This window comes from Penaeus vannamei, chromosome 16 (genome assembly GCF_042767895.1).
Source record: "Penaeus vannamei isolate JL-2024 chromosome 16, ASM4276789v1, whole genome shotgun sequence".
Classification (NCBI taxonomy): domain Eukaryota; kingdom Metazoa; phylum Arthropoda; class Malacostraca; order Decapoda; family Penaeidae; genus Penaeus; species Penaeus vannamei.
The window spans coordinates 5764270-5780851 of NC_091564.1; the positions used below are offsets into that span (position 1 = coordinate 5764270).

Consider the following 16582-nt stretch of genomic DNA (forward strand, 5'->3'; position numbering starts at 1 on the left):
AGCATGAGTTCACCCTCACGGTGTCTCCCTTGCAACTGTACTGCAAGTGAGTTCAGCCCGAGCTCTGGTGGCCAAGGCGCGCCATATGTTGCCAGAGAAAATAACTGATTTCCTTAAGGCGGGAAGCGGCCTGACTGCATTAGTAGGAATGTCAGAATTACATTAGTAAATGTTGGGAATCCTGAGTTCGACACTAGAGGGAGACGTCGAGATGACCTGTAGTAAATTGCAGCCCCACTCTATGAATGAATAAGCCCCGCCCCCAGAGCGGCGCGCGCAGTGACGTCATGCGCGAGTTAGGTTTAAATACATGACAGAGACACAGCTCAAGTCACAACAAGCCTATTCGATAGTGAGTCTAGACAGCACTGAGGGAGGAATATTGTGAAGCCAAATTCTGAGTGGCTCACTGTGTTGTGTATTTAATAAAAAGTATATTATAAGTGAAATCGTAGAAATGAGTGCCTATGACAATATGTGTGTTCGCGCCAACACATCTCTGGTTGCACATGTGTGTTCGAGAAATGTGTCTACCTCAAATTACAGAAACAAATCTTTGCTACGGAAATCTATTGGTAAGTACAATTATATAATATTCTTAATATCAGATCACAATTTACTGTTCATTTGGCAGAGTTAGGTGGCGGTGCGATGTCTTGAAGTCGCTCGTTATTCACATTAGGAAAACGCGCTTCTCGCTCGGGATTGCCTCGGATTGTCTTGCTCTTTAGTGTTTTGATGTGGAAATGCTTTGAATCGGGTGTATGTTATGTATACATCTATATACCTGCATGGTTGTATGTATGTATTTATGTATGCATATACTTGTCTACGTATACATGTATGTAAATTCATATATACAAGCAGTAGGCATTTGTCAGCAAATAATGCTCGCAAAAGGAAGCCCATCGCATCAAAAAGCCAACGTAAATCCATAAATCGAAGTGTGTGACGAGAGGCGAGAGGGCGACGGTGCACCTGTAAACGTTTCTGTGTGAGGGACAGGTACGAGTGAGGCGGAGTCACAAGCGGCCGGTACGTGTCGTCGTACGGAGATAACAGACATCTCTCAGACGCTCTCTTGCCGTGTCTGTGGGATGGTCTCTTGTCTGTTTATTTATTCGATCCGTGGTTGCATTGTGGATGACTGTGTTGTTGTCATTTATGCGAGCGTGCGATGAGCGACGTCTCGATGGAAGGCGGGGGAAAAAAAACACACACAGGGATAGCACTTCCTTCCTGTACATTCTTGGAGATACACATGGCACAGGAAAACACTCATGCGGGGTTAACGTAATCGTGTTAGTCATGATGAGCTCGATATTTAAATGAGATATGGGCGGATTCCTAAACTGATATAGTCATTAGATGAGACAGGAACTCATAAGCGGAGGGGGTTTAGGCGAGGAACAGGACAGCCCTCACGTGGAACCCGAATTGTTCATTTCCATTGTACATTGCCCTGGCACAGCTGATATTCCCTCGAAATTAAGTACTTGCAAACTCGGTTTTATACGTGCGACGTCTAAAAGAGGGAAAGAAAGGCTTTTCCTTCTTTATTTTCCCAAAGTTGTGCCGTAGAGATAAGGTGTGTGGAATTAAGCCGCATCTGATAGTATATTTCGGGACGTCTTATCAGTCAAACGTTTTAGTCTCTCTCTCTCTCTCTCTCTCTCTCTCTCTCTCTCTCTCTCTCTCTCTCTCTCTCTCTCTCTCTTCTCTCTCTCTCTCTCTCTCTCTCTCTCTCTTTCTCTTTCTCTTTCTCTTTCTCTTTCTCTCTCTCTCTCTCTCTCTCTCTCTCTCTCTTCTCTCTCTCTTTCTCTCTTCTCTTTCTCTCTCTCACTCCCTCTCTCTCTCGCTCTCTCTCTCTCTCTCTCTCTCTCTCTCTCTCTCTCTCTTTCTCTTTCTCTTTCTCTTTCTCTTTCTCTCTCTTTCTTTCTTTCTCTCTCTTTCTTTCTTTCTCTCTCTTTCTTTCTTTCTTTCTTTCTTTCTTTCTTTCTTTCTTTCTTTCTTTCTTTCTTTCTTTCTCTCTCTCTCTCTCTCTCTCTCTCTCTCTCTCTCTCTCTCTCTCTCTCTCTCTCTCTCGTCTTGCGAGGAGGTCGATGTGCAGACCAGAGCCCGGTGATTAATGTGCCGAAGATGAAATGACATGACAGAGAGAGAGAAAGAGAAAGAGAGAGAGAGAATTATAGAGAGAGAGAGAGAGAGATCCTCCGGCCCGTCAGAAACGTCCCCATGTAGATACCAGACTTAAACACTGATGGGTGAAAACTGTGCAGGACACGTAATTTGTCTTAAGTGGAGAGACGCTTTTGGACGTCGAGCTTGGGTCTCCGAGCGGGCATGCTGGACTCGGGAGAGAAATGGGGTTGTATGTGCATGTATGTCTTGCATGTATATAGATTGAATGCGTAGGCGGTTTATACGCCAAAATAAAGACCAAACTTGACGCATGGTCTCCAGTAGTCTGTAATAGTAACCTGTATCAAAATTCTTGATTGACAGACTCGTAACGCAGTTATTATACTCACAGAGTAACTTTTTTTTTGCTATTTTTTTAAACTTTCCCTTTTTTATACCCGACCCTCCATTGTAGCTTTTGCGGCCCATATATTTAACATTTTTAGTCAAGGTGACCTGCCTGACTGGTGTTCTGGTGTATGCATGGTGTCGGAGAGGCACGGGGGACGAAGGCGCGCCGAGACAACACACATACACAAGGTGGTACTTCTGACCGCCGTCTGACGCAATTACGTTCTCATTATCTCATGCCTTGCGCGGTTATATCATCTCTCAGTGTGGGCATCGCGGTCGAGGGTGAGTGCGGGGGCGCTCTTCGTGCCTAATTGTGAGCATTGGTATCGGAGTGATTGTTGCAAAGTGTCATTACGGGTTTGGGGGAGGACAAAGGGTGGTGTTTGTGTGTGTTTTGGTGGTTAGAGCGAGCGAGAGAGAGAGAGAGAGAGAAAGAGACACACACACACGCACACACACACACACACACACACACACACACACACACACACACACACACACACACACACACACACACACACACACACACACACACACGCACACACACACACACACACACACACGAACCAGCGTCCACCCGACAAAAGCAAAACCTAAAAAAAAAAAAAAAAAAATGCGCGCAAGTATAAGTGATCAACACACCAGATATAATTCCATCAGGGATCAGAGTTTTATTATCTGGGAATGCGCTCGTTAAAACCACCCAATTTCCTCTCGCGGCCAATAATTCAAACAGTTCACCCTTCAATTTCGACCGTCCATCGCCCCATTGTGACAGGGTCCGGCCTCCTCTCCGCTGCGAGAGTCCGCGAGATTTCGGGTCGGAAATGCACCGCTAATGCATAAATTACTTGAGGAGATAATGTGGACCAGATGACGCAATCGGATTTCAGAAGGAACAGTGGTGTTATGTTGAGGGGAACCCGGTGAGCATCCCCCTCCCTCCCTCCCTCCCTTCCCCTCCACTCCCTTCCACTCTACCCCACTCCCCTCCGCCCCGCCCACCCCCGTCCCATCTCATCTCCCAGCCTCACCACCCCGCCCACCCACCTCTCCTCCTCTCCCCCCCCCTCCTCCTGACTCTCGCCAGCCTCCTCCTCGTCCTCCTCCTCCTCTCCCTTCCCCTCCCCTCCCCTCCCCTCCCCTCCTCCTCCTCTTCTCCTCTCCTCTCGGCTCGCACTATGACCGAAAAAATACTATGAGCGTGTGGATGCGTTCGTGCGTTTACTTTTCTCTCTCTTTCTCTTGCCACGTCCTATCAGCTGTAACATCATGGATATAAATATGCTGAATTTAATATATACAATACGTACGTTTTATGTATCATAATATATATACACGCGCATGTACATCAACTCGCAGCAACATATAGACATGAAAGCGTAAGATCTGATATGCAAAATACCCACACAGACACACACACACACACGCACACACGCACGCACACACGCGCGGGCACATTCTTCCAGACGGCGGCGAACGAGCGAGAGCGTGTCGGAAGGGCACTCAAGGGTAAGGCGCTGCCAGAGAAGGGTGGAAGGGCAAAGGAGGGCATCTGGGCTTTTCTGGCATTACCGGTCACCAAGTCGGAACAGAGTGGGAGGAGTTTAGCGGCCGAGGGAGTCTGTTTGCTCGCTCGCTCGCTCGCTCTCTCTCTCTCTCTCTCTCTCTCTCTCTCTCTCTCTCTCTCTCTCTCTCTCTCTCTCTCTCTCTCTCTCTCTCTCTCTCTCTCTCTCTCTCCTCACGCCGCGCTGGGTGGTTGTGTGTGTGTGTGTGTGTGTGTGGATGCGTGTGTCTGTGTGTGTCTGGGAATGCGTGTGTTTGTGGATGCATGTGCGTCTGTGTGAATGTGTGTGCGTGTGTGTCTGGGAATGCATGTGCGTGTGTGTGCGTGAATGCTTGTGCGTCTGTGTCTGTGAATGTGTGTGTATGTAAATGCGTCTGCGTGTATTTGTGTGTGCGTGTGTACGTGTATTTACATGCATGTGTGTGCGTTTCTGTATGCCTATGTGTATGTTTGTGAGTATGCGCGTGTTTGCGTGTACGTTGTTTGTCGGCTTGCGCGCGTGTGCATGTAGGACAAACAAGATTCATGTAACATTATGTAATTATTCCTCGTAGACCACGTGGGCTCATCTTCCTAAGCATAGTGTCGCTGCAAACCCCAGAAGTGCAACTTAAATGCCCATAATAAAAAGAAATTACTCATGAAGGCTTCCTGTAACAGCTCGGACGGTCAGACCCCAATACTCTAACTTCGGGACAGCTTAAACTGATGTTTCGAGCCAAGATAACTTATAACTCCGCTCTGACTCACTCTTGGTACCGTCTGCCACGCTACCTTCCCGTGGGATCTTGCACTCGGTTGGTCTGTCGGATTATTCACTTTGATTTGCCTCCGTAGTTTCTTCTTTTTCTTTCTTTCTTCTCGTCTTCTCTTTATTCTCTTCCTCCCTTTTCGTTTATCCTTTATCTTCTACTGTTTTCCCTTTTCTTTACCTTGTTCGTCTTCTCTTCCTACTTATAATTCTTTCCTCCACTTTCCCTTCCATTATCTTCCTAGTCTCTCTCTCTCTCTCTCTCTCTCTCTCTCTCTCTCTCTCTCTCTCTCTCTCTCTCTCTCTCTCTCTCTCTCTCTCTCTCTCTCTCTCTCTCCCTTCATTTTGACATTGATTTAGTGATTTGCTCCTCAAGACGATTTATAAACGTTGCTGTCGCTGCTTTCATATGCTGCTTCCAACGTTTACCAACAAGCAACACACTGTTTTCGAGGTCTAAGAAAAGTGGATTAACAACTGCCACCACTTTTTGTTCACATTAGTCTCCGGGCGTCTATTTGTTCGTGTCGTTGTTGCGTTGCGTGTGTACGTGCGCGCCGGTGTACGAGCGAGCGTGATCGAGGGGGCACCCAGATCGATGTACGAGTACTCGTGTGAATGTGTACGAGCATCTATGTCTATATGGCTGTGCGCGTGTATCCGTGTGTGTGTGTGTGTGTACGCACGCGTGTGTATGTGTGTGTGTGTGTGCGTGTGTGTGTCACAGCAGAAGTGTTAGTGGTAGGCAGGGTCACAGCTTCCAAGAAAGAATGATTCACCCACACGCTGTCCCGTCCCGCACACGCCACACATACACATGCACGCACACACACTCACCGCGCGTACACACACACACTCCTGGTGCCTGGTGACATGTGTGGATTCGACCCTGGATACACGCATTTATCTATTTCTTGTTTGTTATCGCGGATGTGGACTTCGTTCCCATGAGTTTTCTTGTCGATGTCTTTTGTGGGACCGATTTGTTTTTTTTTGGGCGTCTTATCGATCGGATGTCCCGACCTTTGAATAATTCCTGTTTGATTGAGGAGCGGAAGGTGTCTCGCCTCGCCTGCGCATTTCATTGCTTTATCTTGTAGTTAGATTTTTTTTTTTTTTACGTAGGTGACATATATGTTCATATAGTAACACATGAAGAAGGCGTAAAGTTTGAGCGATGGGTACTTTCATTTCTTTCTCTGAACAAATGGGAAGGGACGCTTAAGCTAGACGTCGCTTTGTTTTGTGTAGCATTTCTTGTACCATCAATGACTTGGCGACCAGTGTTAATAAAGGCGGATTTCTATCTCCTTTCCCCCTCGAGGCGCTCCACCTGCGTCTGTTATTACAGTAGTGTACTGATACCGTTTCCAGCGAGACAAACATCGCCCCGAAAGCAAAGGACTAAAGCAACCTTGTCTTACAGGTTGGGCTCGAGTGTGCCTCCTATTGCTGCTTGTGGTGAGTCCAGTATCAGCCAACCCCGTCAGAAGCAGAAGGACCTCACACCACAGAGCGTCAGCAGAAGCAGCAGCAGCAGCGGCAGCGGCGGCAGCAGAAGCAGCAGCAGAATCCGCAGACACTGCCCTGGGGGTGAAGCTCTTGCTTGAAGTGCAGAAAGCCGTAGAACAGTCTTCCCAGCACACCCTAAGATCCGCGGACGAGCAGCTCCTCCAGTTCTTAGGGAACAGCAGAAGTAGGAGCAGCAGCAGACAAGCTACGATGGAGGACCAACCTGACGACGCGGGCAGCAGCAGGTCCCGCCGCTCCACCGCCCACTGGTCGAAGCCCTGCACCAACCTGATGAAAGTCACCAGCAACACTCAGGAATCGCTCAGCTTCGAGATAATCCTCGCGGTGGCCAAGGCGATGAGCTACATGGGCGATTTCAAGAACAACTTTGTAAGTAGACGCTCAGATCTCACTGTCAGTCCTGTCAGTCAGTCATCACTCTTCTTAAAGTTTTTTGAATTTGAGATGGCAGTCATTTTCAAACTGGTCATTTGCGATACGGGGAGAGTAATCACAGTCCTTAACGAGTTCCTGATGAGACGTTGACCTTCGGAAGCACATCTTGGCCCTCGCCGCCGCCCCCATCCGGAAGTATAGCGCAGATATCTCGATCGGCGTGACTCATCCGCGGTCGGAAATGTGATAACACTTGATATCGGCGGCCCCGTGTCTTGTTGTCCTTCCCCAGACGCAGAGATAGCGGCTCGCTCGGCCCTCGCCACAGCTATCCACGGGTTCCCGGGCGGCTTGGGAAACAGATTTATCAATACACGCTGAGACACGCCGAACCCATAGCCAAGGGGGCACTCGCACGCGCGCGCGCATTCACGCACACGCCGGAACGCGTCGCCTTGCCGTTCAGCGTGTAACGGTGACGACGCCGAGAGTCCGTCTAAAGTATTTCTGTGTTGTACTAATGATAAGATAAGCGCGCGTTCTCTGCATGCCGTCGCGATAAGGGATTGTTCTTTAGCACACGTTATGTACAAATTTAGGATGCTTCGGTAGGTGTGAAGTGATACACCCGCGACCCGAGTGTAGTGCGGGAAGTCAAAGGAAGTCAGTAATGCGTTCTCCCTATTTCCATATATACAGAATATAATCCTGTGTCATATGTCACTCTGTTAGTCCACCTTATTCCATTCTTATTCTTCTATATTTTTTTTTTATACCTGTTCGATATCTGTCTGGATTTTTTCCGAATGCCAATTGAAGTGTAAATGCTTTCAATCACGACAGTAAGAACAAAATAAATCCGAAATTCCCCAACCATTATTTTCAAAAACTTCCCAAGCCTTAGCCCAAAGCCACAGCTGTTTCTCGAAAATAAAAGCCCCACATGATGGCGAAGGATTACGCGAAAAATACGCCATTTCTTAGACCTATCGAATATTCATAGTCCATTTCACTTGGTTCATCGCCGTGCCCCGTTGTCTTTTATTCATATATTTGACAATCTCTTCCATTGTTATCCTCTCCGTTTTTTCTTTCTTTCTTTTTTTTTAAAGGGGGTTGTTATGTATGGTTAAGTTGCTGCTTTTCTCTCTCTCTTTTCCTCTCTTTCTCTTTCTCTCTCTCGTTTTCTTCCTTTCTCTTTCTCTTTCTCTTTCTCTTTCTCTTTCTCTTTCTCTTTCTCTCTCTCTCTCTCTCTCTCTCTCTCTCTCTCTCTCTCTCTCTCTCTCTCTCTCTCTCTCTCTCTCTCTCTCTCTCTCTCTCTCTCTCTCTCTCTCTCTCTCTCTCTCTCTCTCTCTATCTATCTATCTATCTATCTATCTATCTATCTATCTATCTATCTATCTATCCTTCTTATCTATATATCTTTTACCTCTGTCTACCTTTCTATCTTCTCTTCTCTCTTCTTCTCTTCTCTCGCTCTTTTTTCCTCTTTTCTACCCACTTTCTGCACTCTCCCTTGTTCTCCCCCCCCCCCCTTCCCCCTCCGGCCCACCCTCAACGCTTAGTCATGAATTGAACTCTTCTGGTCACGTAAAAATCCTATAGTTTACTCCAGGTGAATCACGGGAAACGTAGGAGACAAATGGCCGCTCAACACTCAGACATAGCTCAATAAATTTAGGAAATAATGATGAGCAGGTGAGATGTAAAACTTCCTAACAAATATTCTACATCTATTCTTATCGCTGTCTCACTTTTATTAGCCTCTCCTTCATCCTTCTCCAAAATATGTAACCCTAAAGTTCATCCGTGATAACGCAGAATTTTCGAGAATCTTGCGTACCTTATGTCACTTTCTAAAATTGAAGTCACCTAATCAGTGACGTCATATAAAAAATTGCGTCACTCTTACGTCATAGAAACGGTGAGCCAATCAGGTCCCGAACTGCCGAAGTGGGAGGGGCTAAGACCAGGTGTAGACATAGGTGAGGAATGTAAACAATGTCGTGATGTCATCGTTCTGTCGATGTTTATACGGTTATCAGATGACATTTCCAGCCGGATAAGTGATTAGACAGCGACGAGAGAACAGGATGATAGATAATGACCGTGTTATTCAACGGTAGAGCCGACGTAATCGCTGTTTCCAACTATTTATTTGAACTTTAATCGAAGCAAATTGCCGGCGTTGTGAGTGGAGCCGCGAGAACGTGTGCTTCCTACCTGAGGGAAATACTCCTTTCCTTCTTCTTCCGACCCGAGACAGTATCCCGTGTTTTCCTATCTCATCCCTAATGAAAACCTTTTAATTTAATTTTGATCTTGATTTAGAAACTGTTCGCTAATGCAAAGAATCCAGCCACGCTAACAAAGAAGGAAACAGAAAGAATCCGGATTAGTCCCATAGAGCACAAAATTCGTCACTATGTCCCCCCTCCCTCGCCCTTTTCCACCCTCTCCGCATGCCATAAGCTGGAGAGTTTCCGGAGATTGTGGTCCGGCCGCTTCCCTCCCCCTCCCCCCCCTGGCTCTCCTCCTGTGGGTCCCCAGCAGCGTTACTGGCCCCAGGTTCTGCCACGCCTCCTTTCTTTCTTTCTTTCTTTCTTTCTCTCTCCCCTTCTCTTTCTCTCTCTATCTCTCCCCCCCTTTTCACTCTCTCTCTCTCTCTCTCTCCTTCTCTCTCTCTCCCTTTCTCTCCTTCTCTCTTTCTCTCTTTCTCTCTCTCTCGCGTTCTCTCTCTCTCTCTCTCTCTCTCTCTCTCTCTCTCTCTGTCTCTCTCTCTCTCTCTCTCTCTCTCTCTCTCTCTCTCTCTCTCTCTCTCTCTCTCTCTCTCTCTCTCTCTCTCTCTCTCTCTCTCTCTCTCTCTCTCTCTCTCTCTCTCTCTCTCTCTCTCTCTCTCTCTCTCTCTCTCCCTTTCTCTCTCTCCCTTTCTCTCTCTCTTTCTCTCTCTCTCTCTCTCCCTCTCTCTCTCTCTCTCTCTCTCTCTCTCTCTCTCTCTCTTCCTATCTCTCTCCTCTCTCTGTCTTCTCTCCCTCTCCTCTCTCTCTCCTCTATCTCTCTCTCTCTCTCTCTCTCTCTCTTCTCTCCTCTCCCTCTCCCTCTCCCTCTCCCTCTCCCTCTCCCTCTCCCTCTCCCTCTCCCTCTCCCTCTCCCCCCTTCCCTTTCTCTCTGTTTATTTCGCCTTCCTTCTTCCCGAGCTATTTTCTTGGTGACGCCCCCTGTGCTGCTCCGCCAGCGAGTGGACCTGCTGCAAGCGTACGCGAGTGTCGGTTATATGATGTGCGAATGTCTATAATTACACAGCTATTGTATAGAATTCGTTTCAGCATGTTTATATACAATATATCCTAGTGTTTCCGGAGGGCGAGAGAATCCGTGAGTTATGACGTCATGCGGCCGCCGAGGCGGATATACCTCTCGCCAAGCGAAAGTCAGCCGTCAGGTGTCACGCCATAAGGTCGGGGTTTCCTCTGGCCGCAGAAATGAGTCACGTGACCGCGAGGCGAGAAAAGCTTTCGAGATTCTCAGAAACAGCAGAGAAGAACGTAGAATTTACTCTTTTTTATACGGTGATGAATCAAAAGCGACGAGAGGTGAGACTCGAGAGCGCAGGTTTCAGGATTCGCGAAGGGAGAGGGGGAGGCGGAGGCGCGAGCCCCTCGAGGGACCGCGCACTCGTGGCCGCGTCGCCGTCGGCCGGGCTGACAGCGGTGCAGCCGCGCTCGCACATGGGAATCCCCAATATTTTCACTATCCCTCTAACAGGCGCGATATGTACAGTTCCCTCAAAGCGCCGCCATGTTGACTCGACGAAAGCAGGGACGCGCTGGACTCCTTGAAATCCCCTCCTCGCGTGTGTTTTTTAGCGAGGGTGACCGACCAAGGAGGAAGGTTCAGAAGGTGTCATGCTTGAGGTTTAGGTCAGCGAGTGGAGCGTGAGAGCAGCGCGAGGTCCGCCCGGGGAAGGGAAGGACGGGGCGAGGACGAGGGTGAGAGTGAGGAAGGCAGGGGAAGGAGAGACAAAGGTAGGGAAAGAGAGGAAGGAGGGAAGGGAGGGAAAGGAAGGGGCGGGAGGGAAGGTGGGTGGGTCTTTGCTGTGGCGCCATCATGTCACGGACCAACAGACGCCCACTTTGGAAAATCCCGACGAAGGTGATCTTTGTACGTCATCTTACCCACTCACGGACGCCCCTTCGCCAGGCACCGCGTCGGCGTGACACAGCAAGCAGGCGAGCTCCTCCGGGAGTCCTGCTGCGAGGTCCCTAACCCCCACCCATCCCCTCCCTCCCCTCGCACCCTCCTTCCCTCCTTCCTTCCCTCCCGCAGAAGAGACCTCCCATACACCGTTAACGGGAAAGGAGGACGCGATCTTGCGAGTGTCATGTTGGGTTGGTGACAGACAGACGCTCACGACCGGAAGTTGCTTACAGAGCCGGGGAATTTCCGAAGCGATCATTGTTGCATCACCGGACCAACGCCGACCGGCAGACCTGGCTCCACACACCTCTATACACACACACGCACACGCACGCATTCTTTCGTTCACTCATTAGCTCACTCGCACACTCACTCACACTAGCTCACTCACTAATTCACTCAACTCATACGCGCACACGCACACTCATGGCCCAGCCTGTATTTTCGCCGCCGCTAGCACACGCGTGCGAATCACTTTTGCAAATAACACGCGGTTGAGTTTATCTTAACCATTACCGCCTGCAGTGCGAAGTTCGCCGCCCATACCTCCGTCGCCGGGCATCTCTAGTGGACGAGAGCCGAGGCTTATGCAAGTGCGGTATTTGTTTTAGTTAACATATTATTAGACGGCGAGAATACATTATGCTCTGACAATGCACACTCGCCACCATGCCGCGGATCGCCCGGCAGATATTCCATCGCCTGATCATCACTGCTATTCGAGATCCTAAACTCTTCATCCCGGGTGCTGTCTTGAAGTCGCGAAGGCACAATCTTGAGGAGCGGGCACGCCTCCTCGGCACGCACCCTGTCTTCATGCCCATTACCGAGTCTTCTTCCTAGATCTCCCAAAAACCTGTTTTTTATTTTTGGATCGGACCTTTCGTAATCTAAGTAACATAGATCTGTTGCTATGGAATATCCAGTGCTCGTGCTGGTAATGGAGGGGAATCTCCTTGTGTTAAGAAAGATTTTTTTTCGTGCTTTCGGTTTTTTTTCTGTCGTGGGGAAAATCTAGGTGATTTTTTCGCCACGTTTGAGTCGCAAAGGAGGTTGCACCGGTGGGGGAGAGGGAGGGGGAGGGAGGGGAGGGTAATGCGAAGGGGGAAAGAGGGAGGGAAGGAGGGAGGGGACGGGGGTTAAGACTCGCTCACCTCTGCCCTCTTATCAAGTACCACGCGCCCTCAGCTCATGCCGAAATTATCTTAACTGATAATGAACGTAAGTCTTGTGAGCGAACCCGGCCATTTTTAATGCTTTCAAGGTGAAGAACGGGACTTTTTGCCGGATCCGTTTTTATCGTTTTCATGCTTTCTATGACGTTTAATTTCATAACTGCGCGCCCTGGTACTAAAAATTATTTGAAAAAAGAGAAAAAAACTATCCTTGCAACCCTGTCATCAATAACTGTAACAAACCAAGTTTACGTCAGATTTGTGCATTATGACAACTTCGTCTTGGCCTGACCTTTAGGGCATGGGCCATATGCCCTTGGACGTGCGTGAGGCCTTGCTCGCCATATGGCAAGAAATTGCCATGGGGACTCACGCCTGCACGACAGAGAGGGAGAGGAGGGGCTGGGGGGGGGGGGGCGGAGAACTCGTTTTGACGGAAAGGGTAGTTTACATGGCAAGTTGTGACAGATGGAGTTGTCATATGGTCTTGCCCTGCCACCTGTGTGCGCGTGCTTGTCTCTGTGCGCGTCCGTCCGTCCGTGCACTCACATGTCCGTGTGCGCGTGCGTGCGTGCGTGCGTGCGTAGGCCCAGGGATCGCAGGAGCGGGGCGAAGGATCCGCGAGGCGACGGAGCTTCTCGCTTGACCAAAACAGCGGCGAGTCGGCCACGTGATGATGCGACCTGTTGCCCTGCGCCCGTGCCCGGCGGCGGCGGCGGCTCGCCTGGCATGTGACCCATCTGCCGCAGCCGCCGCCGCGCCGCAGGCTGCCTCCCGCGCTCCCAGACGCGCTCTCTCCTTTAATCCAGGGGAGATTTTCTCGATCTCTGGGTAGGGTACGAGGAGCGAGCGAAGAGAAAGGGGAAGCGCTAAGATTAGAGAAGGGAGAGAAAAAGCGGTCGAGGAAAGACGAAAGGAGAGAATAGTATAAGGGAATAAAAAAAAGGGAAGGAGGAGGCGAGTAAGAGGGGGGGGGGGGTTAAAGGAGTTAGGGAAGGAAGGAAGGGAGGGAGGGAGGGAGGCGAGAGCCAGAAAGCGTCTCCCATTCTCTGATTCCCGCGGCGTGTCGTCTGTATGAGCCCGGGATCGCGTTTCCCGTCGTAGGTGGGGCGGGGAGCTCGTATGCCCGGCGAGATTGCTGTCGGAGCTCACTTGTTGCTTCACACAATACCTCGTCTTCTTAAAAATTCTATCATTTTTTTCTATTTTCTATTAGGTATCGGATAATTCTTTAGCTCTGCGGTACGTGGGTTAAGGTTGATTTACTTATATATATATATATATATATATATATATATATATATATATATATATATATATATATATATATATATATATATATAATTTAGTTATCTATTTATTCCTTATGCACTACGCGTTCTTCAGCGGAATTGTGATCTCCCGGTCGTCGAAAATAGATTGTGATTGCGAAATGTATATGTGGGACTCGATTACGAAATAGACGCGTAAAATAAGTAATGGGATTTCTTGTCCTCTGGGGGTATTGTATTAAGATCATCCAATTACCATTATGTAAAGCTATTCCGATCGTCCAAAGAGTAATATAATGCTCTCCCTGTATTTTGCAAATGGCTGCCTTTGAGAAATCCATCTGAATATGATTCCCTTGTCGAGGAAAACTCTGCTGAAGCTATAGGACCGCCTGAATGAGCGAGGCGCCGTCAATGAAACCGACCCTAATGTTTCCTGCTTTTTCCGCCGCAGAGTAGAGACGTGTTGCACATGGACTGGGACGAACTCAGGGACGTCCAGACCAACGGCATCACCGTGCCGTTCATCAAGTCGATCCCGACCATCAACAAAGCTGCCCTGGTCTTCGACGAGCAGCTGCAGGAGGCCTACGAGATGATGCAGCGCCTCGCCGTGGGCATCGAACAGGTCACGCTCGACCAGGCTCTGTACCAGGGCTCGTTCCTGCAGCAGTTCCGCATCATAGAGAACCACATCGTGACCATCCTGTGCCAGCTGCACTACGCCATGGTGCACCGCAACCTGTCGCCCAGCGTCTCCGTCACGAAGGAGATCATGGGCGAGGAGTACCGGGACCTGGAGGGCGAGTCGAGCAGGAATATGCGGGACGCCGTCATCGTCAGGGAGTACGACGCGGGTCTCATGCACCTGAAGGAGGTCTTCTCGGAATTCCATAAGGAAGCACCCTGAAGCCTCTCCTCTCACTTCTCGCGTACCTCTCCTCGTTCATTTTTAAACGTATTTTTTCTCGCTCTGTTTTCACTTCTCTCTCATAAGTAACCTCAGCCAGCCAGCGGATTTCGCTCCGATGGTAACCAGAAGAGAAAAAAGAAAATAACCAACGGGTTTCATAATTTTTCGGTTTCCCTTCGTCGGGAAGCTGGAGGAATAGAAATCTGCGAGATACTTTGCCGTCACAAAATTTTAGTTTAAGGATTTGGTTTCTACAGGCTTCTTCTGTGTCGCCAACTTACAGTATTGTTAAAACAAAGACAAATTTTTATGTCAGACGGTCTGATCTGGTGTAAACAGATCAGACCGGAAGGAAGGGCAGTCAGGCACAGCTGAAATAATAACTAAATTCACATGGAGATCAGGAATTTTGTTACTTAATGTTGTGTAGACATAAATTACCATAGCTGATATTACTCTTATAAGGGAAATGCAGTCATTAGTGTACTTATTTTATGAAAACCATTACATATTCATGTGAATTAGAATAACCTGTGATATAATTTATTATGTAACTTATAGTATTTATTCGTTATTTTATTATTATTCTTTTTGAGCAGTTTGTTCCTATGGTGTCAGTCAACCTTGCTCAAATTATTGCCATTAATATTTGTTTTCTTTACTACTGTTTTGTTACATTTTATTTTCTTTGCGAAGCTGTTTTTAATAGTGTTCTTGTATGTGAACTTGTAATAATTTTCGAGTCGAGTAATCGCGCGCGAGCGCGCAGCTCGCTTGAGAGACATTCGATTCTCACCCAAACATCAGTCCAGGCGGGAGTGAAGTCTCCCCGCCGGGGATGTCTCTCGCATCTCAAACTAGATTCTCAAATATATCTTAAGATTTATCGGTAATGCAAACTGGAAGACAGATCTGAGGTGTGTGTATATATATATGTATATATATTTATATACGTATGTAACCATGCATGTATATGTGTGTATATGTATATGTATGTGTATGTATATGTATATATATATGTATATATATGTATATATATATATATATATATATATATATATATATATATATATATATATATATATATATATATATATATATATATATATAATTTATTTATATATATATTTATATATTTTATCTATATATATATATATATATATATATATATATATATATATATATATATATATATATATATATATATATATATATATGATAATAAAGGTGAATGTATTTTGTTGCTACAACAACGAGAGTATAAAATAGTTATTTATCCAATGTTTATTTTAGTTATTAACTATTGTATAAAGAATATCAAAATATTTATTATTTATGTATTTTTAACCCATGATCTAAATGGTTGCTATTTACAAGTTTCCCAACGGAGAGAAATTGTTACCTTAGAAGGTGCCTCACACCTTTCCTCATTTCATGTATTGTGAAGACGCAGGTGCTCGTGAATTTCATTGTCTGAGAAAGCAGAGCTGGTGCTCTGTGATGCGGATGATGTATATACATAATATGTGGTTATATATGTATATTTGTATTTGTAATATATACGTATATATATATATATATATATATATATATATATATATATATATATATATATATATATGTATACACACACACATACATACTTACATACATACATACATACATGCAAGTACATGTACACATACACATACCTATACATACATACACATATAGATATATTTATTCATATACATCTGCATATACGTGCTGTATACTTGCATACATACATTTATATATACATATATACATATATATATATATATATATATATATATATATATATATAATACACACACACACACACACACACACACACACACACACACACACACACACACACACACACACACACACACACACACACACACACACACACACACACACACACATATATATATATATATATATATATATATATATATATATATATATATATATATATATATATATATATATATATATATATATATATATATATATATATAAATATACACACATACATATATATATGCATACACACATATACATACATACATATATATACATATATATATATATATATATATATATATATATATACATATATATATATATATATATATATATATATATATATATATATATATATATATATATATATATATATATATATATATATTATATATATACATACACACTTACATATAATAATGTTGATTAGAAACGTTGTAGCATTCAAAATTTCAC

General features: G+C 46.1%; 1 protein-coding gene across 1 annotated transcript; it reads left to right on the forward strand.

Annotated features, from left to right (window-relative positions):
- The first annotated feature begins 321 nt into the window (after positions 1-321).
- Positions 322-15189, forward strand: LOC113822113 (uncharacterized). The gene is made up of 3 exons (XM_027374639.2): positions 322-575; positions 6280-6755; positions 13859-15189. The coding sequence occupies exons 1-3, from the start codon at positions 458-460 to the stop codon at positions 14312-14314; spliced, it is 1050 nt and encodes a 349-aa protein (XP_027230440.2). The 5' UTR covers positions 322-457; the 3' UTR covers positions 14315-15189.
- The last annotated feature ends 1393 nt before the right edge of the window (positions 15190-16582 follow it).